Below are 24,259 nucleotides of genomic sequence, written 5' to 3' on the forward strand. Positions count from 1 at the left end.
GGAACGCAGATTCCTAGGATCTGCCCTAGAAGAGTCTGATTTAATGAGTCTGAGGTAAGGCCCAGGAATCTGACTTTGGCAGGCTCTCCAGAAAGGAGAAACCCATCAATCCTGCTATGTAGATTCCTTTAGAAATAAAGCAGTAGAGTGGTTTTCTGTGTAAACACAGGTACTTCAAAGTATGCCTCAAAGACAGAAGGTCTTCCAATTTGAATCAAGAGAACAGCGTAATTTGTAGGTATGCCTGAAACTCACATCTGGACTATGCTGTACAAACTACAAACCCCTTTTATTTTTTTGAAGGTTTTTATTTTAGTTATCTCTACACCCAACGTGGGGCTCGAACTCATGACCCTGAGATCAAGAGTGACTGAGGCAGCCAGGCGTCCCACCCCTTTTAGACCTACCCACTTCACAACTGAGAAAAGTGACACCATGAAGACAGGCTTGAACCCATCACCCAACTCCCTGTCCAAGGATGAGCCGCACACACTGCTTAAGTGACACATAATGAAGAACTTGCTAAGAGGGGCAACTCAAGAGTTATTGACAATTTCTCCCGGGAGAAGTATAAGTTTGGTGAGAACCCCTGTCTCCCTGGATGGAGTCTCCATGGCCAGGACCTGGGCTATCAGCCCACCCCTTGTGAAGTCTGCAGCCTGGCGCTAAACTCAAATAGACTCCCCAGGTCTTTGTTAAATGAAAGGTTGCCCTGGGTACCACCACGGCAAGGAAACTTTTTTTTTTTTTTAAGATTTTGATTTATGTATTTGACAGAGAGATAGAGAGCACAAGTAGGCAGAGTAGCAGGCAGAAGGAGAGGGTGAAGCAGGCTCCCCGCTGAGCAGGGAGCTGGATGCGGGACTCGATCTCAGGACCCTGGGATTATGACCTGAGCTGAAGGCAGCCACTTAACCAACTGAGCCACCCAGGCACCCCAAGGAAACAATTTTAATAAGGTTGCTTTCCTTTCTGTACTGAAAAGATCATCCTGAAGAGCATTAACGAGAACATTTTTATAGCAATAAAACACGGAAGTGACTCATTAACAAAAGTGCTCAGTAAACATTTGTGAGTTACAAAAAGGTTTCATAATGTAGTACTTGTCACCAATAATTTACCCAACCTTCTCTTCCCACTATCTCCCAACCTTTAGTCCTAACCAGATCGGTCCATTAACCGTTGGATCCCAACTAGGATGTTCTCCAGTGTCCAGTGCACTCAACAAAGCCCACCTTTTCTTCTTCTCCCTGAAACTTCTGTCCGTTCCAGCCCTTTCTCCTCCAAACTTACTAGTGCCATTCTGTCTTAATTCCATGCTTGTGTCTCATTTTTTTTTTAAATTTATTTTGAGAGAGAGAGAGAGAGAGAGAGAGAGAGAGAGAGTGCACGAGTACCCATGAGCCGGGGAGAGGGAGAGAATCCCAAGCAGGCTCCACGCCCAGCACGGAACCTGACACGGGGCTTGATCCCACGACCCCAAGTTCATGATCTGAGCTGAAATCAAGGTCAGACACTCAACTGACTGAGCCACCCAGAAACCCCTTATTTTTTACATTGTTTTGTAATCAGACTTAAGACAGTATCATCATAGGTGATGTGTGGGTTTAGATTCCATTTATAATAATACCAGTCAACAAAAATTTAATATAAATTATAATGAGGGGCGCCTGGCTGGCTCTGTCGGTTGCTTTTGTCTCAGGTCATGATCTCAGGGTCCTGGGATCGAGTTCCGTGCTGGGCTCTCTGCTCAGTGGGGAGCCTGCTCCTCCCTCTCCCTGCAGCTCCCCCTGCTTGTGCACACGCTCTGTCAAATAAATAAAATCTTTAAAAAAATTATAATGAGGGGCGCCTGGGTGGCTCAGTCATTGAGCGTCTGCCTTCGGCTCAGGTCATGGTCCCAGGGTCCTGGGATCGAGCCCCACATTGGGCTCCTTGCTCCGGGGGAAGCCTGCTTCTCCCTCTCCCACTCCCCCTGCTTGTGTTCCCTCTCTGGCTATTTGTCTCTGTCAAATAAACAAATAAAATCTTTAAAAAAATAAAAAAAAATTATAATGAGCAAATTATCTTACTTTTTTTCCTTTTTCTATATACCAAATAAAGATGTGACAAGTGAAAGATGAGATGCCAAAGATTTTTGTATAGGAGCCTTCTTGAGTAAACCCTGCCACACAGTGACTGAACTCCCAATTCTTTTTTTTCTTTAAATTTTTTGTTATGTTAATCACCATACATTACATCATTAGTTTTGTTCCATGATTTATTGTTTGTGCATAACACCCAGTGCTCCATGAAGCATGTGCCCTCTTTAATACCCATCACCAGGCTAACCCATCCCCCCGCCTCCCCTATAGAACCCTCAGTTTGTTTTCAGAGTCCATCGTCTCTCATGGTTTGCTCCCAATTCTTTCTAAAGCCTTTCACGTATTTGAGAAGTCTCAGTTCCCCCAATGGGACTGTAAGTCACTTGAGGATTTATATTTCTCTCTCAGGTCTAGCACACTGCTGGCAATGTGTAGTAGCCCATAAATTCTTATCGGTGACTGACCAATGAGCAAGGGCAGAGAGCTAAGTCACTGGAAAGCTCTGGGTATTTTATCCAGTCATATTCATTCAATATTTATGATGAACAAAGCACTGCCACTGTGGCAGAGCATGATTAGGTCATGGGCAGGAGCATGGGCTAGAGAGGTACACGGACATGGAGTGCAGTTTGGGTTTAAATTGAATTTTGCTGTATACCTTTTGCACATAACTCAGGATTTCTAAGCCTCAGTTTTTTCTCATCCATAAAATGGTGATAATAGTACCTATTTCATAAGGTTGTGTTAAGGATCAAATCAGAAAATGGCTCTTCACAGAAAATGGCCTGGTACACAGTAAGCGTTTAATAAATAGTAAGAACTAGTACTGGATGTGTTAGTAACATTTACCAGCTACTAAGTGCTCATCATATGTTCCAAGTGCTTTACGTGGATTAACTCATCTGATCTTCACAAAGCCTGAGAAAAGTACTATTATTACCTCCATTTGAACGCCTGGAAACTGAGGCACAGAAATGTTAAATCAAGAAGCCTAAGGTTCACAGCTGGGAAGCAAACAGAACCAAGATGTGAACATATATTCCAGCTCTTATTCATAATGAATACACTACAATGTATCTCAATAAATCAACAAATTATCATTAAACATTATCTAAAATAGCTGAAGGAGAATTCAGTTCTCTCAGAGGAAAAGAGTACTCTGAAAGATTGTAGGGCATAGGGGAAATCTTTGCTTTTCACTTAACAGAAAATGACAGTAGCTGGAGGTGGCTCGGGAGGTTAAGCATCTGCCTTTGGCCCAGGTCATGATCCCAGGGTCCCGGGATGGAGCCCCGCGTCGGGCTCCCTGCTCAGTGGGGAGCCTGCTTCTCCCTCTGCCTCTCCTCTCACTCCTTTGCGCACTCTCTTTCTCTCTCACTCTCTCTTCCCTAATTAAAAATATTTAAAAAATGATAGTAGCTAAACATAAGGCTTCACAACGCATAGCCACAGAGAAAGAGCTCTATGGACAAAGGTAAGCATGTGGAGGAAGAAGATATTAAAGGCAGGTAGTTCTTTATTAATGGTTGAGAACTTAAATGTTCACCAGCGGCATAGCTACGGAATTGGCCATTAAGAGAATTACTTATTATTTTGTTCTAGAAAAGAAAGCCTCAAGTTCCCTTTCCATTCAGCACAGACCTCTGAGGGGTTTTGGGGAACCAGTGGATAGGGGAGTGTGCATGTTCATCCTCTGCACAGAGAAGAGATACAGCAGACTGGGTGCCCACTCATGCCAGTTTTCTCCTTCTCCTGGTACCACTCAGTTCTCTGCTGAAAGATCCTGGCATTCTGATAATCTGAGAACCTTGGACAAACGGCTTATGTACAACAAAGACAAGAGAAATAAGACAATACCAAGAAAGAAAAAATTGCACCAAATTCTGAAAATTCTCACACGGGGCAATGAATATAGGATGCAGAACAACATAACGGACAATGGCCACAGCTTAGGGTTTATGGTAATGGCGGGCAAGGCATAATACTGAAACACAACTCAGGAAAGCCCCAACTAATATGGTGCAAACACACAGGCTTCCAGAGATCAAACTTGATCCAAAAATAAAATGTAAAAATACCTGAAGAAGTTCTTTCTTCTGAAGGAATCCAGAGGACAATCCTGATGTTTTAGCAGGAAATACCCACCCTCCAGGAGAACCTTAGCCAGAGGGCAATCTGACCTCTGTCTTGTTAGCTCAAGGACACGGGGGTTCTCAAAGTTTACTAGTAAATGATGAACAGATTGTCACCTCATTCCGAAATCTGATTTAATTCTTGCTCTGAGCAATATGCATGCGGTGAATGCTGGTGGTTTTAAGTTAATTTACTCCTATCAAGCCCCCACATTCAGAGACCTGTCACCCACTCTCCTTCCTCCTGCTTCCTGCTAGATGGCATTCTTTATACGGTAAGAGTCTCACAATAATCTCAGTAGTCTTGAGTTCCTTCACATGTGCTGAACCTCAGCCATGGGGAGCATGGGTTAACCCAGCTGGGTTAACACAAAATGCCTACAAAGAAACCTCAACTCTGCTTCTGTCGCTGCCTACGCCGCTGACATGCCAGTCAGGTAAGGAAGTAGGTGTCAACAGGGGGCTTAGAGATAGAGGAGAACAGTGTGTCCCGAGCTGGTGAGCCAGATAGATGCAATTACAAGAGCAAAAACCCTGTGATTATCACTCCAACCTTCACTCACCCACACTCACTAGTCTGCTTCTCTTCTGGACTCCGGATTCCTACTGGACTCCACTTGTTTAGCTTCCTCGTTACACGAGCCACCTCCAAGCCCCAGGGAAATGGTTGCCTTGCCTAAGATGGGAATGCATTATATGCACGTGTGCCTCTTCTAAATACTATTTATAAAAAAGAAACCTACTATTCAGCCCGATCTGGGGACTCAGAGAAATGTAAAGTTCATGCTTACAATATTTTATAAAAACATGTCAGTCACTCTTAGGGGTTACCGAAAAGATTTTTTCATTGAGAAGTATATTAGCTGTCAGTCACATTAATGTAATTCCAGGTTTATGGAAAAGGTCAAGCACTGGTAAAATCATAGATTGTCATATAAAATGAGCAGGGCAATTCAACTTATCTCTACATATTTGCTTTAAAAAAAAAGTTATTATAAGAAGAGAACGATCCTATCTAAATCTCCTATAGACTCTCAATCTAAATAAAGGAGATATTGGATTATGACTGCTTTCTGTACTTATTTTCATAAGATAAAACCAGTGCCTGAAATTCAGTTTCAAATAACTCTATATTTCCTACGCCCGTAAGTTTGGGGAGAAAAAAAAACACACAAAAAAACTTCCTTCTGGATTTACTTTCATGAACAACTGATCGAAACTGCATCCCGAGGGAGAAAACAGAACTGTGACTCCCACTTTGATCTCTTCCCCATGGAGAAATTCACTCCCTGCCTGGCTTGCAAGATGTTCATTTGATTGACGTTTGCTCTGATGTGCAAACTGCTTTGAACTTCAGACATTTAATTCCCATCAGGCTGCAGTCATTTTTATTCTCCTTCAACAGGATTTACAAGCAGGAGATCAGCAAATGTAGAAGATAAAATAAATTTGCAGAAGCTTTGAATCTTACATCAAAACAGTGTTCAAGTGAGTTTCAATTGGATTTCATTCAGCCACGATTCACAGTGTAAATCAACTTTTCAGTGGAGTCCCAGTTTAGAAAGAAAAAGACATAAAGGAGAGAGACACATACACCAGTTGGGGTTTACTTCCTGAATCTCTTTTTTGGTCTTTGTTTAAATTTCCTATGGAAGGTGATTTGCCAGGCAAATCACTCAGAACCCTGGGTTTTCCTCAACATTTTCAATGAAGCCTACCCAATTTATCACTTAGCACACGAAAACCACACCCACAGTGTGGATTCCCAGGGTGAGGGGGAAATGTGGTATTGTTCACAGACACGTTTTTAAGGCAATAATTTAAAAAGCAAATCCCCAAGGATCTCTCAGAAGAGCAAGGCTTAAACTGCTAGTGGAGTCCATTAACAAAGCCACTTATGATGACAGCTAATGGGATAGGGGAATATTTTTGACTTGTTTGCTTGTTCTTAATCACTGCTAAAATGCCAAGACAGGTGCAAAACGTTAAAAAAAAAAAATCCCACTATTTCTTCTGGAAGCAGAATCCAGTATTAGATCAGAAGCTGGTGTGGAACAAATGGGGCGAGACTCTGATGAAGTTTACAACACAAGGCTGGCCCTTGCCTCCAGGCCTGCTGAAAGTTCCATTTTAGGAAAAGCACACATCTCTCTGGGAAGCACAGAAAGACAATAACCTCGACTGGTAGCTTCAGGAGCCTTTCAGAGAAGTCCTGGACACTAAGAAATGCTCACCTCTAGCAAACCCCCTGATCCTAGGAACAACCCAAGAGTGTCTGGTCTACCAGGATAGGGAGAGATCACTTCACCTCCAACCAACCAGGTTCCTGTTCATTCTTTCTGGGAAGTGTCTGCTCTCCAAATATTTGAGCAACACCAGTTGAAAAGAATTAAACAAGAACCCCCTTATCTTCCACTTAACCACCCATGAGAATAAAGTTAAACAAAGAGAGAGCTAAGATAAAAATCAAACATCTGCGCTGGCAAATATTTAAACTCTATGAATGGCAGAGGAAAGGGGTAAGAGTAGAATCACTTCAAAAAGGAACTATCACATTTATAAAGTAAATGATACTTGAACCCCCCCCACGCCGAGTTTACTTATTCAAACACCTAAATTAATGGGCAAACTGAAAAGCTGTCAAATAACGTGTAATCACGTTCCGAGAAATGGTTTTTCCTTCCATCTCTGCAGAGATGGGAGAGATAAGTCACATTCTTTTTGCTCTTATCAGTATTAAGGATTAAACCTTCAGGCTGCAGCAACTCAGCTACAGCAGAAACAGGGTCAGTGCCAAACGCCCTTGGAAGGCAAGGCTTTCAGAGCAATAAAGTTTCTCTATTAAAGTCTAAGTACCCTACAAACCAGCTCTCTTTTTCACCATTTTCCCACCCCAGAGATCAGGGAGAGGAGACTCTGGTGTGATCTCATGTCTGATGTGTCAATTCATTATGTGTTGGTATTATTTACTCCACTCTCTCATGGAAGCTTGGAAAAGTGCACAGGTGACATCTAGAGGGATTGGAAGTGGATCCATGACCACATTAAACATTTATCCTTGTCCTCCTCATCACCAGGTTGTGGGCAGGGGTGCATGAAGGAGAAAGAAGAGGACCTGGAAAAAGGAAAGAATACAAGCAGGTGGATGGAGGCCTGGTGGGACCCACAGCCCACGTCCATCCTGCCACTTGACCTCTAAGAAGGGCTTAACATACCATACAGTTATTTATTTATATACTTTTCTCCCTTGCTGAGAAGACACAAGGAGAGATCCTTTCCTGTGTGTATCCCCAGGGCCTGTGGCCCAGAGTTGCCCGTGAAGATAAGACTTTAGTCAGTAAATGTCTGCTGAACGAATAAATGCACGAAACCTAAGAGGGTGGGGACTTCCCGGGACTAGAGACTGGAAATTCGTGTGGCTTCTTCCTTTGTAAATAGCCGACAACTGTGAGTGGTGGGACGCAGCCAACAAAGACAAGCACGAAGAACCTCAGAGTTAGTAGATGACCTTGCGGATGAACTGGCTCATCCTCTCAGGCACAGAGCAGGGGAGAGGGAAGAGGCCTGCCCCAATCTCCCCGTTCTGTGAAAGCAGCATGAAATAGAAGATGTGGAATACGCATGGCTGTGTCCTCACAAAGCATTACTGACACAGCATCACAAAGTTAATAAAGCTGTGCGTGTGCATCATCATACGAGGCAAGTGGAGTCCCCAGAAGAGATTATAGACAGAATGGTTTTCAAATCTTGGCATTCGTTGAAAACACTTTGATATTATTTGCACAATAAACATATGAAAAGCTCAAGGAAAGCTTCCGGTTCTCTGCTACTATAGGGTCTATTTCTTAAAACTAGTATAGTCTACTAGCTTGTTTCTTTCAGAGACTAGTTCTTTTTTTTTTTTTTTTTAAAGGAGGAAAAAAGAAAAGAAAATCATAGGATCAGCTCTCCCTAAAATCCACAAAACGCCACTGGTGAAATTCAGTATTCTAAGCAGAGTGGCAGGTCTCCCTTCCTTGAGTAAGGGTCACAGGAGGAAAAGCCAGAAAGCAGGACCGTCAGCTGACCCAAATGCAGGTGTGCTTTCTGCTGGGAGGGTGTTCTTCGACTGTCCTTTAGGTACAGATATCTACTACCTACACACACGCGTGCACACACATGCACAGAAAGGACATAAATTACTGCAGGAACATGGTTTTAAGACTGAGAAACAAACTAACCCAACTATGGGAGGTTTATATTCAGCCAACTCAGGAATTTCAGAAGGTTATACAACAGCCTCAAGTGAAATTCCAAGAAGGAACACAATGTTCAGCATTTCAATTGGCAGGTAAGCCATTCCAATTTTACCACCGGTCAAAATATTTTGTCATTAAAAAAAAAATGATTTGAAATCAGGTAACCCAGATGACACATCCTACTCCTTGAGCGGGCACACAACCCCTCTGAGCCTACTTCCTCATGGGCATAACGGCAGGGGGGGTGGGGAGGAGACAGTACCTATCCCACCACAGTTGTTGAGAGGATCATTTGAATAATCTAGGTAAAATAACATTTACAGAAGTAAAGCCCAAGAAAGTATTTCACTGAAGTGTAAACATAGGTAACTTTTACAGACGTTAAATAATGTAACTTAGTTGGCCTTCTGAAATGTAAAGCATTTTATAAAATCTTTGTTGAATTTTGAGCTCTACTGAAATCCTTCTGGTGCTTAATATCCATAAAGACTGTATCTGTAACATTTCACCTGCCTGTAGGTAATAATAATTTTTAAAAGGACTGGAGATGAAAGTTTGAGATAAGGGAGAATAACTTGAAAGGCTAAGATTTGCCATACGGCACTTTGAGGGCAAAAACACAAAACACACCTTCTTGGGGGAAAGAAGAGGACCTGCAATAAAATGAAACTCTGTTGTCAAGGACCAAGCTTGTCACATTATTTGACCTTGTGACATGGAAAGAACAAAAGAGCAAGAGTCATAAGTGCAAAAGCACCTGGCTAAGTCACAATGTTTTATTTTTCATAGAAAACATAAGAGCAATTAAGTTTTTTTTTTTTTAAGATTTTATTTATTTGACAGAGACAGAGAGATTACAAGTAAGGGGAGTGAGAGAGGGAGAAGCAGGCTTCCTGCCGAGCAGGGAGCCCGATGCGGGGCTTGATCCCAGGACCCCGGGATCATGACCTGAGCTAAAGGCAGATGCTTAACCGACTGAGCCACCCAGGTGCCCCAATAATAAGTCTTATTATAAGAAACTGTATACAGGGTTAAACACTTTGCATCATTTTTTCACGTGCATTACCTTAAAATAGGATGAGGCCAAACAGGAGTTGCCCACATATGGGTCAGCTATTATGTCTAGAAACATCATTTTAAACAAAACTATGTATTAGCACAACATTAAAACGATACAGTTCAACTTGGCCTTGTCTCCTGAACTGTCATGCATATAACATAGTTATGTGGGGGGGGGGGGCGGGGGGAGGGTTTGTGGGATGAAAATAAAATGATGCTACAGGCTAGTCTCAACTTGCCAAACACCTCCCCGGGATGATCTGCGTGAACTGGAAATCAAAATCAGCATGTTCATACTGAATTCATCTTCCTCTTAAAAAATCTTTTGCTGGGGTGCCTGGCTGGCCTAGTTGGTAAACCATGTTACTCTTGATCTCATCATAAGTTTAAGCCCCACATTGGGCATAGAGCCTACTTAAAAAAAAAAAAAAACTTTTGCTTTTATTTTTACTTTTTAGTTAATATATTTCTATCTTCTGAGATGCTCAATTTAAAATTTATAACCATCTTTTAAAATCTTTCTCCTACCTAAATCTCCAATGAAATCTAGTTGGCAGATTTTATATATTCCCTGTCTAGGGGCTACATATATTCTATGTAACCTACCACCACGTGGGACATCATTTACTCTCCCACAATCCTTCTTTGAGGTGCCATTCCTTTTCTCCTAGATTATCAGGATGGCCCGATTTGACAAGCAATTTCCTCTCTACCACAACTACCCACAAACCCTCCTTTGCCAGATAGTTAATTTGCCCAAATCTCAGACTGACCACAGCCTTTCTTTGTTTTAAAATCTACTGTTTACAGAGAAAAATGCGTCCAGTTGACCAAGGATTTTGAGCCCTGCCCAGTACATCTCTTATCCTCCCCTGCAGCTCTCTCTTCCACCTCTGCACGCTCAAAGCTTTATGATGCTTGCTCATTTCCATCTGAAGCATCCTTCCCTAGGTCTACCTGTAGGAGTTCCACTCTTCAAGGCCCCAGCTACCACTTCTCTACCAAGACTGAGTGCTCAGAGGCCTCTGTTCATAATCACTTTTTCTTCTAAAGGAGACTTTGGATTTTTCATGGCACTTGACACAGTCCACTTAGCTTACTCTAATGTCCTATGAGCTCCTCAAAGTACAGATTGCTTTATTCATCTTCGTCTATCAGACAGTATCTGGTACAATGTCTTGCACATTAACTGCCTTGAACAGAATCCAGACAAGTTGAGTTGAAAATGATATACATAGGTATTTGGAAATTTGTTTTTAAATTTACCCTGCATACAATCATTACTATTATAATTATTCATATCCACTTACTATATTAATGATTAAATCTGATAACTGAGATAACTAAGTCAACATAAGCCTACATTTCCTATCAGAGCTTCTAACAATGGAATAATAGTCAGAAGAAAATAATTATCATAAACAGGCATAAAGGTACTTAAATTTCTGTCCAGAGGTGAAGTAGCTCAATAATTCTGTTACCATCATCATTACCAGTACCCAAAAACTAAAGACAAAATCAGGTTTGCTACCATGCACTAACTCCTTCAGTAGATATTTAATGGGGACCTGTTCACGCAAGGTGTTGAATCTGACCGGGTCCCTAAATTAAAATGTAAGAAGAAAGATGAGAGCACACACATAGTACAAATAGGACTTAGAACTTGGCATCAACCACTCTTACATTTACTCAGAATCAACCTCAACCACCTTTGGCTCCTCCCTCTTCTAACGCCCAAGATAGTGGGTGCCCGTAGCCCAGTTCATGCCCCACTTGTTCCTTGCCTACTTAAATGCAATCAGACTAGGTCTTCTAGTTGTACGCGGTTGACAGGTAAAAATTCCCTTAAAGGGGATCTTCATCTCATTCCCTATCTCAAAACTCTTTGATTCTCTCATTCAACCGTTATTTATTGAATGTCTACTGTGTATCAGACAGTAAAGATAAAGAAGCACGAGAATTGTCCCTGGCTTCATTTACAGTGCCTAATGTCTCCTGAATAAAGTTCAGTTCTTCAGTCCAGCATTTGAGGGCCTCTATTTTCTGAAATGAACCAACTTCTCAGATGCCCCTTCCATCATGTGCTCCAGAAACAATGTAATCTTCAGTGCTCTTGGCCATTTCTAGCCATGGGATTTTCTTCATATGGCCCTTTCTCTCCTGGAAAGCTCTTCTTCCATATTCCTCCATGTTCAAATCCCTTTCTTACTTCTGTACTCAGCTGAAATGCTTCTTCCTTAAACTATTCCACAAATGTTTATTTTTTAAATGATTTAATGAATGAATAATTTCATCTCTGTAGACCTTGCTCTATAATACCATCTTTTCCCCCCTTGGTGGCTCTCAAAAAGATGAAGATAAATACTCTCATAAAATCTAGAATTTACAAATTTGGGGCAGTGAGAAAAGTTGCCTATAATGGCAAATGGCTCCAGTTAGAAACAAACCTTCTAAGAAGGCTGAGGGAAATTAACCTTGAGAGCTGGGTCTCTGGAGTATAGTTCAAACTGCTCCTTTTACAGCTGAGGAAACTGTGGACTAAAAAGGTCACAGCAAATTGGCAGAGCAAAGGCCCATTTAGTCTTAGTACTGTACTGCAATGATATAACCTGAATCACAACTGAACTTAAACTGAAAAGAAAACTGTCTTCACTGCTTAAGGTATTTCTTTTCCACCAGGGTTAAGACTGAGAGGATTTTTAAAATTAAAAATTAAAAAAGAGGGGCGCCTAGGTGGCTCAGTCATTAAGCATCTGCCTTCAGCTCAGGTCATGATCCCAGGGTCCTGGGATCAAGCCCTGCATCAGGCTCCCTGCTCAGCTGGAAGCCTGCTTCTCCCTTTCTTAATCCCCCTGCTTGTGTTCCCTCTCTCGCTGTCTCTTTGTCAAATAAATAAATAAAATCTTAAAAAAAAAATTTAAAAAGAGGTTTGTCTCCTTTTAAAAATGAAAGAAGGCTCACGTCTGAGTCCAGCTTAAAAAAAAAAAAAAAAAGGCAAACACAAACTTTGACCTGAAGCTAGTAAGTCCCTAAAGAATCCTAAGGATCCTAGTTTAGGAATCTGAACATTATGGGTCAGCATGTTAGGCATCAAAATTAAAAACAACTCTATAACTTATTTCTGGCTCCCATGGTATCAACAATACTTGAACTTAATATGTGAACGTAGAAATTTGCACATCTAAATCATACCACAAGATACACAACCAATTTACATGGAAAAAAGACTTTTTAAAAAAGATTTTTAAGCGGCACCTGGGTGGCTCAGATGGTTAAGCGTCTGCCTTTGGCCCAGGTCATGATCCCAGGGTCCTGGGATCGAGCCCCACATCAGGCTCCTGGCTCAGCGGGGAGCCTGCTTCTCCCTCTCCCTCTGCCTCTCTCCCTGCTCATGCTCTCTCTCTCTCTCTCTCTGTCTCAAACGAATAAATAAAATCTTAAAAAAAAAAGATTTTTAAAATCCATCCATGTATTAGAGAGAGAGAGAGAGAATGAGAACAAGCAGAGGGAGCAGCAGAGGGAGAGAGAGAAGCAGGCTCCCCACCAAGCAGGCAGCCTAAAGTGGGGCTCAATCCCAGGACCCCGAGATCATGACCTGAGCCAAAGGCAGATAGATGCTTAACCGACTGAGCCACCCAGGCACTCCTACATGGAAAGAGACTTACTCAGCTGCCTGCACTCCTTTCCAGGCAGCTATTAACACGAACATCAAATTTTTAAGAGAAACAGTCTAGTAGGATACAGCATAAAGTTTGAAGAGTGATAATCTGGCATCCAATCTAAATGTGACTGTTAATAAAAATTTAACTTCAATGGTAGCTTTTGCCACACAATTTTCTATCCTTTCTCTAAGAGTGTGTGTTGGTGAATTTTATGTGTTAATTTGGCTGGCCCAGGGTACCCAGATATTTGGTCAACCATTATTCTAGATGTTTCTGTGAGGGTATTTTTGGGATGAGATTAACATTTAAGTCCAATTAGTTGAAGGGTCCAATTAGTTGAAGGCCTAATAGAATAAAGACTGACCTCCCCAAGCAAGAAGGAATCTGTCAGCAGACTGGAATTGCAACTCTTCCTAGGCCTCCAAACTGCTGGGCTACCCTACAGATTTTGGATTTGCTTCTGCATAATCACATGAGCCAATTCCTTAAAATAAATCTACCTCCCTCTCCCTCTCTTTCACATATCTCCTCTTCTATTGGTTCTGTTTCTCTGGAGAACCCTAACACAGGGTTAGAACAGTGGCTATTCATGAAAAATGCCACCAGGAGCCTGTGTTCTTGCATCAGAACCTATGCTGGTTGCTTTGTCTCTAGCCCAATACCCCCAGTAGGTTTTGTGGTAAGAACTAACTCTTGAAATCATATTGTTCTAGTGGGTGGCAGCCAGGGATGCATTAAATTTGGGTTCTCAGAAAATGAGATGAGTGTTCCCCGCCTTCCCCGGTGACTACATTAATCTCAGTGGATGTTCCATCTCAAAGAGCTCCTTGAAAAATAGCAGGAATCTAATTTGACAATGTTTCCCAGAATTTCTTCTCTTTTTGGAATTAGTGAAGCTTTTAAAGTCTGCCCTGATGGGTATGTGAGAATTCTCTATAGAGCTCAAGTCTAGCTGCAGGTGGCTGGCTTCCAAGGACCTTGAAAACCATCGCTTACTGACTCTAGCTCCACCAGAGTATCACTTTGCTCATCTCAAACCTGGCCTGGATGCCTTAAATTCCCACCACAATTAACCAATTCACAAGCATTAACTAAAAGTGAGGACAACAGCACTGAAACCCAGGAGACACACACAAAAATAAAAATCTAAGTTCATCTTCCCAGTATTTCCTTCCTAGTTTACCCTCATATTGTTCTCCTTTTCTTAAAAAAAAAAAAAAAAAAAGGCATAAGAATGAAAAAATAAGAATGCCACCAGGCAGGAACACTCACAAAAGAAACTGGGGAAGGGAGGAAAGAAATGGATTAAGAGACATGGAAGATAAAATTACTGATTGGTTTGTATAAAAGCCAAGGGTTAGTGGGTTCTGCTGAGTCAACAATAGGTTCAGAGGTGCTCCAGAGAACACCATCTCTGTGGCAAGCCAGGTTTCAGGGACAGATACTCTAAATGTTATGCATACAGGAGCTAGATTCTTTAAACCTGACATTTTCTTAAGTCAAATTATTGGTATTATACAGTCCTTTTAGACCAGGAGTTTCAAACTCAACATGTTGGTGTGGGCCAAGCAGCTCATTAAAGTCAGGGGAATGGGTTGGGTGTAATCCACAGGGACTAGTAGTAACTGTGTGAAAGGGCGAATGTGGGCCCGGGCCTCAAAGGGGAATCATGCAAGCTGACTGCTGCCCAGTGGGAATGTGGACCCACAATTGCCGGATCTTCTGATTTTAGAGAAGACAGAATTTTGGATTTTTAAAATGCATAATCTCCCCAAATTTAAATGTTGGCAACAGATTTAAAAACTTATAAATTTAAAAACCTTTACAACATCCTGTGGGGCCAAGATAAACACATTTGTAGACCAGATATAGTCCCTGAGGGTAATTCTGCGTGTGTCTGCACACTTGTCGTGGGAGAGCCCAGTCTCTCATGTGCCCTCATCAGCAACCCAACACAGGGGAGCTGTTCATTAAATAAGTAAATGAACTCGTTCTCAAAACTATGTCACTTTAAGTGACAAGACTGAAAATGAGTTTATCTTAGATTAAGCCATCACCTGATTTTTTTTCCATTTTAGAGGAGGTCATTCCTTCAGCAAACATTGACAGAGCACCTAATCTTCACGCAGGGCCTTGTACAAAATAATTAACTTGTAGGACTCCTGAGTAGGAAAGAGTTGAGTGGTCTAAGAAGGACAGTATCAAAATCATCTGAAAAATCAATTCTCTGTTGGTTTGCAGGTTCTCTCTGCTGTCATCATGGTATAAACTTTCAGAATCTCTAATAGGACATTTTAAAGCCCTTCTCTCTTCTGAACTGGGCATTTTATTAAAACAAGCATTATCAAGCCTTTGTGAGAAAAATAAATGGATTATAAATCAGTAACAATGAAATTCTAGGCTTGAAATAAAAATTGAATATTGGCTATTGGTTAAAATTTGTTGTGAAAATATTGTCCTAGTACTAACTCATCTTTGATGCCTTTGGAGAAGCAGCCAGGTCAAACAGGCCACAGGCAGGCACTTAAAATGTTAGTAACAAACAGCTTGAGCACCACTGGGCCAGTGCTAGGTGTCAAAACATGTTTATAGAGCCCAGATGTTTAAGAATGGACAAGATCCAGATCTAAGACTGGAGGTCCCTTATCTCAATTGCTTATATTTCTTATAATGGCAGTATGAATACATTTGCATGTAGCCAGATATACGACATGGGCGCCAAGAGTCTGCTTTATAGAACTGTAAAATCTCACAATTTTTAAGAACTTTAGCAATACTCTTGAGTCCATTTTTCATGAACTTTCATCATTACCCTATCTATCACCTTCAAGATTTTGGTCACATTCACTTAATATTTTCATTTAAGTGAGTTCACTTTTAAAGCAGAGAAAAAAAGTGTATCTCTTGACCTGGAGGATAATATCCACACTTACCAAATAAAGAAGTTACAATCTAAAGACAGCTCCCTATGGTGACCCTGTGAGGTATGTATTATCCTTATTCTCAGCTCACTGATGAGATTGAGGCTCAGAATTAAGTGACTCCCCAAGGTCAACTTATGAAAGAGGCTAGATTCAAAACCAAATCTGCCTACTGTTAAAAAAAAATTGTTCTTAGTTACGTCCTCAAATTGCTTCCCAAGACTGGGAGTTCTTCCTTTCTGTGTTTAACTCGAACATGAACTCCCCGAGATTCAAAATGTAGACATTTTTGGAGGGAATGGAAAATATATACTGAAAATGTGTTTCAGTAAGATACCAAAACAGCAAGTGTTGAGAAAAGTGTTGTATGAGGGACTAGAATAAAGGCAACGAAGGATTCCCATCCTGGCTCACCCCAAAAACTTACTATTAACTGTTTCCATTTTTGAATCTTCATTAAGAAGGTGAGAGAGAGAGGCGCTTCGGTGGCTCAGTCGGTTAAGCATCTGGCTTCAGCTCAGGTCATGATCCCAGGATCCTGGGATCGAGCCCCGCATCGGGCTCCCTGCTCAATGGGGAGCCTGCTTCTCCCTCTCCCTCTACCTGCCGCTCCCCCATGCTTGTGTGCTGTCAAATAAATACATAAAATCTTAAAAAAAAAAAAAAGTGAGGGCACCTGGGTGGCTCAGTTGGTTGAGCAACTGCCTTCGGCTCAGGTCATGATCCTGGAGTCCCGGGATCAAGTCCCGCATCGGGCTCCCTGCTCAGTGGGGAGCCTTCTTCTCCCTCTGACCCTCCCCTGTCTCATGTGCTCTCTCTCATTCTCTCTCTGAAATAAATAAAAAAATCTTAAAAAAAAAAGAGAGAGCGTCTCATCATTTTAGATAGTGTGTGTGTTCAGCTAATTGCTAGAAAAAGCATCAGCTCGGAGTTACTCCAAAAACTCCTAAACACATGTCCCTGAATAAGTGAGCTCAGTCCGAACCAGGAAGACCCTAAGTGAAGGATAGTCATCCCTTGCCACTCCCCGCTGTGAACAGTTTCTATCAGTTATCTCTTTAATATGCCACCAGAGGGAACCTGTTTTTCACTCCTCCATAAATCTTCTGATTACCCAGCTTCATTGTCTGAACCGCCCTGGTTTTACGAGCTTCACCCCAAATGGAAGCTAGTTCTGGCAATGACTCCTAGGGAGGAGATAAGATTGCACTGCATCTCTCCAGAGCCCCCATGCAACATTCAATACCAGCCTCTGAAGGAGGGAAGGGCCTCCTATTAACGTGCTTACTCAGTGTGTAGCCTCCTAGGAGAACAGAAGTCCCTGGGATGGTAAACCAAACTAAATGAGAAATTCCCGCAGGGCAGACACTACACTTTGTTTTATTTTTTCACCAAAAGGTGGACCACTGAATTTTGCCAACCGTCTGCATGGCCTGCATCTCAGACCTCAACCCTTATATCTCAGCAAATTCAAAATGGAAATCACGGTCTTTACCCCAAAACATTTTGATATAAGTCCTCCCAAAGTTTTAATGTGTGCATGTATGTATGTATGCATGGCCATTTTCACCAGTCAGCAAATACTCTTTTACCATCTCATGTTTGTGGATGTGATAACAATCTCCTTGACTAATCCCCTATTATTAGAAATTTAAGGTATTGACAACATTTTCTATTCTAAATCATACTCCCATGACTTTCTTTACAAGCTTCTCTTTATAAACATATCTTATTATTTTCTTATGACATTCCCCCAAATGAGCCGATCAAATAACATGCACATTTCTAAAGTTCACAGAATCTTTTGTGCTGCCATCCACCTGGTACATTTCTCTGCATTGAGGAACCACAGTACCTCTCTGTGTTACATTTTGTGCTATTAATTATGTTCAGTAGTTGCCCTCCACCCCCAAAGTTTTAATTTGTTGAGACTAGACATCCCCTTACTCAACTTGGATTTTGACAAGTAGTAATTAAATACAATTGCCAGGTGCTGGGGTAAAAATGCACGAGGTGTAATCCCTGCCCAGAACAGTAGGGGAGGCAGAATCACCATCAACAACCCATGATACCTTACGTTCTACACTGTAATAGAGGTGTTTGAAACTTACTATGGGAACAGAGATGAGGGAGCAAGTGAATCCCTCCAGGGGCAAAGGGAAATGGGGGGAGGAGGGGGAGAGAGAGGGAGAGAGGGAGAGAGGGAGAGAGGGAGAAAGAGAGAGAGAGAGAGAGAGAGAGAGAGAGAGAGAGAGAGAGAGAGAGAAAAGAGGAATTAGGAAGCTATGGAGAGAGGCAAATTGTTGAGTTACTTCTTGAAACATTACTAGAAATTCACAAGATGGACCAGTAATGGGATGAACACATACAGGATAGATTTCCAAGTAGAGACCAGTCAATTCAAGCTTGTTGTTTCGAGTAGAGCAACAGTTCCACTTAGGAATTTATTTAAACCTCCTATCTTTTGAGGCAGGGTTTTTCACCCTCTGCACCACTGACATTGTGAACCAGATAATTCTTTGTTTGGGGGGTGTGTCCTGTGCATTCCAGGACATGAGCAGCATCCCAGCCCTCTCCTCACTAGATGCCAGTAACAACTGTTCCCCACCTTCCAACTGTGACATTGCCAAACGTCCAAGGGGAAAGGGGGATAAGGTGAGGGATGGAAATCACTCCTGGGCCGAGAACCACTGTTTTAAGCATAATTCTAGCTTTAAGGATTTCTCTCTTACTATATACTAGCTCTTCTTGTTCTGAAAATGATTTTGTTCTTTGGTTCAAAACCCAACTGGGCCCTCGTTGTCTTTTTAGATAAGAAATAAGTTGTCAAAAATATTCAATTACTGATGCCCCAACTACAAAAAAAGGACATCTTCTTTGATTACATTTTTAGTAAAAAATGAGATGTTCACTATGATATGGAAGTGTGTGTGTGCGTGTATGTATACACAAGGGTGAACATTTGTTCAGAAAATTACCAAGTATTTTTCACATTTGGTCTCACTGAATGCTCACAACCCTCTGTGAAGTATTCATCATCGTTCCCATTCTAGAGACGAAGACAGAGTGGCTAAGACAGCAAATATCCAAGACCATCTGAGTGTTAGGGAGGATTCCTATCCAGACAGGCTCATTCTACATTGTATACATTTTCCCACTTAGTTTAGTAAACAACTAGTAGGAGCTTGTTAGGCTGCAGAGTAAGCCAGGGAAAAAAGCTCATCTTCATGTCACACAGAGAATAAAATGACTTAAGGATGCCCTGCTATCTACATAGCCCACCAAGAAACCATAGTAAGTAAAAAAAAAAAAAAAAAAAAAAAAAATTGCTTCTGGAAGCAAAACATTTAACCACCAAAAACTATGTTGTATCTATCCCTTCCGTGCCTTTAAGAGCACTTACTGTGCAAAAAGGGGAGTAATACATACTAATTATGATAACATTTATAATTTTTAAAGGATGTTAACAGCTTTTAATCACTCACAATAGCCTTAGAAAATTGGCCTAATAAAGATTATTATCCACCGATATAAAACTGCACATAATTAATTAAGGTCACCCAGCTAGTTAAAGACTAAGTAAAAATTCAGTTCTTTGTACCTCTAGGTAAGTGTTCTTTCCACTACAAACAATTTCTGGCATCACATGACCCTACACCCCTCCAGATATAACTATCACTAGGCTAATAAATAAAAATATCCCTAACTGTTGCAACTAATTCTGTTGCAATAGTATCTGAAGCCATATTTCCCATTAGTATAGATGCTATCTTTAAAAGTCCCAAAGTATGAAGTGGGAATTTTTGCTACTCTTTTCAAAGACAAAAGGCACTCCCTTAAATTAGGCAAATTGCCAGAATCAGTGAGGCTGTTTTATTCATGACCCACTAGTCGACACCTGACAAAATGTTTGCAATTTTCTTAGCTTAATTCAACTTTGTACTCAGCTAATATTTGATACTTCTGAACCTGAATTCCAACATGGCAAAAAGGTGAGCAGGAAGGGCCTAGGAATTTCCGGGACATAGAATGTTGAGTCCCACTTCTTTAAAAATCACTTGTCCATGTAAAGACAAAGAGCTTATTTAAGATTGAAATACTATACACTTTGCAATAAGCATGCACAGGGATTTGAATATGAATGGAAAGCAATTCAATTCCGGGTTTCAACAAGACAAAACTATTTTTAAAGTCTTACTCCATCATGGAAGGTGGGATGGTGCAGCAGTCTTGAATTGCAGTGAGAGGAGAGGTTAGGTGAGCCGTATAGGAGGCTTCTACAACTTGCTTGTTCCGATTGACCACATCCAAGTAACGGTTGAACTTCTCTCGGATTTTTTTGGCTAGCTGTGAGACAAACAGTAAGCAAAATGAATCAAAAGCCCACCACAATAACCCACAGTGTTTTTTTCCTAATAAGCTCATTAATTTATATTACAGGCTGCATGTATTATACTTCAGGTAAAACCAACAATATATACCTAAGTCTCATTCTACGGTGTAAATTGAGATAAAAACTGCAAAATGTCCAGAAGTCCCAGAAGGATAGTCAGACGACAGTAAAACAGTTCTATCTGCTGTCCTAAAATAGCTAACGATACACTAAGAACTTCTCATGTGTATGAACTCATATAGAACAAGAGTGATCCATAAAATGCCTTGCTAGATAAAGGAAAACAAAGTCTACTGATAACTACTGTCAGCATGACAGCATTAGGACTTAAACAGCAAGAACAGTGATTGTAAGAAAACAACCCGCTATTCATGGTTCTGGATTCACACAAATCTTCAAGAGAAAAACATGTGAAGAAGGGAAAGGACATACAGTATCTTCTGCTACACAACTCCAGGGGGGCACCATTCACAGTCCTCCGTGTGAATGGCAAATGTCTGGAGTTGTACAATGTAGACATCCACATAAAACAAAATATACAGTTAAAAATATATTCATGTTTACTCTGTCACACCTTTAAGATGGATAAATGTCTTTCTTAACTGCTGTGAACAGAACACTTCATCATAATTTACTTTCATGGGGGAATAACAAAAGCAAATGGATAAGCATACTGCTTTTTCCTCATTGTTGCCATCAAATATCACAGCTTAATTAGAGATCTCCAAGGAAAACAGTGTTGTTTTTCTTACCCTTAAACAAAACGTTACCCAAATGAAATGACTGACAGAATTATAGCTAATTGGTTTTGTAGAGCTATTCATTATCAGCACACTAGAGGAGAACTAATCATCTCCTTTGGGTCATGCAACTCACACGATCCAATAGCTTACAGGCTGAGGACATGGAGCCAAAGCAGGATATCTTCATTTGTTATTTTCAAGCCAATTCCAAACTCTGAGTTTGTTCCATTGATGTTTGGGAGCTCTCAGAGTTTCACTTAAATAACGGTGGTTCTCAGCCTTGCTAAACAATGCACAAACTATGAAGTTTAGAAAAATTTCCGGACATAACAAGTGTATCAGAGTAACATTTCATCTGATAGAGAATTGTCCAAATCTGTTTTAGCATTTTCAGAGGAGGAATTGTATGTCCTTTATTTTTTAAAAAAGATTTTATTTATTTATTTGAGAGAGAGAGAGAGAGAGAGAGAGAGAGAGAGACTCCTGCTGAGCAGAGAGCCTGATGCGGGGCTCGATCCCAGGACCCCGAGATCATGACCCGAGCCGAAGGCAGACACCTAACCAATTGAGCCACCCAGATGCCCCTGTGTGTCCTTTAAATTAACAGATTCTAATCTCTGAGCTCGAATTTATTATTTAAAAAAATTTTACGTTTTTCTCACTGAGGTCTTCACGATAAAATGTATAGACACAGTTTAATTTCCCATCCGAATTTAAACCACTGGTGATTTTGCCACCACCCCCACCCCCACCAGCAGACATCTGGCAGATTTCGGAGACAATTTTGGCTGTTAGAATGCGGTAAAAAGTGCCGCTGACATCTGGTAGGTGGAGGCCAGAATGCTAAATAAATATGTGCTCAATAAATTGGCTGTTTTTTAAAACAGAAGTTTGCACTAATATAACAATCCTTTTTTTCCTGGACTCTTACATTCAATGGATTAGTAGAGGAGGAGAGACAGAGTCCAGCTTAAAAACCTATATTCTCGTAGTATCCTGCACCCCCTCCCCACAGCACACACTACACTTCAATGCTGTTATCCGTTTAATGTCTGGTTACCCCACTCGACTGGATGCCCTGTAAGGGCAGGTACCACGTATGTTTTTGTTCATCTCTACATCTTCAGGACCTGCCCGGCATTGCAGGCAGATAAAAAATATTTAATGAACTAATAAAGATGAAAAAGAAACCCTCACCCCAGAGTCCTCAACCTTATCTTTTTGGTCTAAGGATCAACAACCTCTTTAAAAACTTGAGACACTTATTAAAAACAACAACAACAACAACATGTATCTGGAAACTCCATCGAGAAGAGCAAGTTCTACCTTTTCTCTCTAGGTTCTGAAGTAGTAAATATCATTAATTTTCCACCCGTAATATCAAGAGTATAGCCCTTCCTTGCCCTTGGGAACAAATGTTCTCTAACAGTATAAAGATAAGGTGTATTTGAAAGAACTAAAATTCTAAATAACATCTTCACAAACTCACTTCCAAAATTAAAATGGAATTTGTAATCATTTGTCTTTCTCTCACATATGTATAAACACACACACAAAAACATTTGAGAAATACCCAGTATTTCTTTTACACATTTGGAGAATTCTAACTTAAAGTCAGATCTAGTTAATCATGATATTCTAATTTGGCTCACTGTCCATTTTTGTATGAGCTAAGAATGAATCCTACATTTTTTTAAGAAAAGATTTTATCTATTTGAGAGAGAGAGAGAGAGAGAGAGGGCACAAGCATGAGCAGGGGGAGGGGGTGTGCAGAGCGAGAAGCAGACTCCCCACTGAGCAGGGAGCCCGATGTGGGACTTGATCCTAGGACCCTGGGATCATGACCGGAGCAGAAGGCCGATGCTTAACCAACTGAGCCACCCAGGCGCCCCTGATTCTTACGTTTTTAAATGTCTTTTTTAAAAAGGCATTTTGTGACAGTAATAACTATAGGAAATTCACATTTCAGTGCTCATAAATTTTTAATGAAACAGTCATTTGTTTACCTAATTGTTTATGGCTGCTTTCATTCCAGTGTGATAGAGTTAAGTAGTTGCAACAGAGGCGATATGGCTTGCTTTACTATAGGTAGAAGTCAGAAACCCTACTGTGTCCCAATATAGAGCCACAATCCCAGTAGTTTTATAAAAATTTGCAGCAATTTTTTTAACACCCCCCTGCCTCTGACAAGTGGGGTGTATGTTCCCTCTCCACACCCACTCCTTGAATCTGGTTAGGGTTATGATGGATTCTACCAGTCAAGTACAGAGAAACTGACACTATGTAAGTTCTAGTCTAGGTCACAAAGGGCCATGCCGTTTCCACAGCTCTCTCTTGGAATGCTCTCAGCTACCACGCTGAACGAAGTCCAAGACACATGGAAAAGCCACAGTTAAGTGCTTGGTTGGCAACTCCAGCTGCTCAAGCCTTCAAGTCATCTCAGCCCAGGTTCTGAATAGGAGTCAAGAAGTCTCCAGATAGTCTCCCCGATGAAGCCCCAGACATCATAGAATGGAGAGAAGCCATCCCTGCTGTGCCTGACCCACAGCATCTGCAAGCATGAAGAAACTGTTGTTTATGCCACCGAGTTTGGGGTGTTTTCTTATGCAGTGACAAGTAACTCGATAGGTTGAATTCTGTCCCTAGATAAACATATTGAAGCTAAGCAATCCAAAGCTGCTCAGATCCAGGTATTACCATCTACACAGCACCAGAATTATCAAGACTGGAGCCTGTGGATCAGAAACCTGTTGCAAAGAAATTGTAGGGTTCTTCACAAAATTGTAATAGCTACTGTATAGTGGTACTTACCATATACTATACACATGTTTAAAAATATGATAAATCACACAATCTGAGGAATGAAACTCCCACTAATATAATCAGCCAAGGCACAAAGCCAGGGCACAAAGGTCCTATTCCTGGGCTGGCCTTGGAACCAAGGAGTTCCCTGGGTGGGGAGGGGGGGGCAGGAGCAAGTTGGCAATGTCTGCCTTCAGCCTCCTAGTTAGGATGGGCCACGAGCTG

At 41.2% G+C, this 24,259-nt stretch overlaps 1 protein-coding gene across 1 annotated transcript in view; it reads right to left on the reverse strand.

Moving 5' to 3' along the window:
• Positions 1 to 24,259, reverse strand: part of CACHD1 (cache domain containing 1) — a 205,830-nt gene that overhangs the window by 77,414 nt on the left and 104,157 nt on the right. The window contains exon 3 of the mRNA XM_028102467.1: positions 20,295 to 20,443. Coding sequence (XP_027958268.1) covers positions 20,295 to 20,443 — 149 coding nt within the window. The remainder of the gene's footprint in view (positions 1 to 20,294; positions 20,444 to 24,259) is intronic.

The sequence above is a fragment of the Eumetopias jubatus genome, unplaced genomic scaffold, assembly GCF_037043125.1.
Source record: "Eumetopias jubatus isolate StellerSeaLion01/CBP00866 unplaced genomic scaffold, mEumJub1_p1.0 scaffold_4, whole genome shotgun sequence".
Taxonomy (NCBI): Eukaryota; Metazoa; Chordata; class Mammalia; order Carnivora; family Otariidae; genus Eumetopias; species Eumetopias jubatus.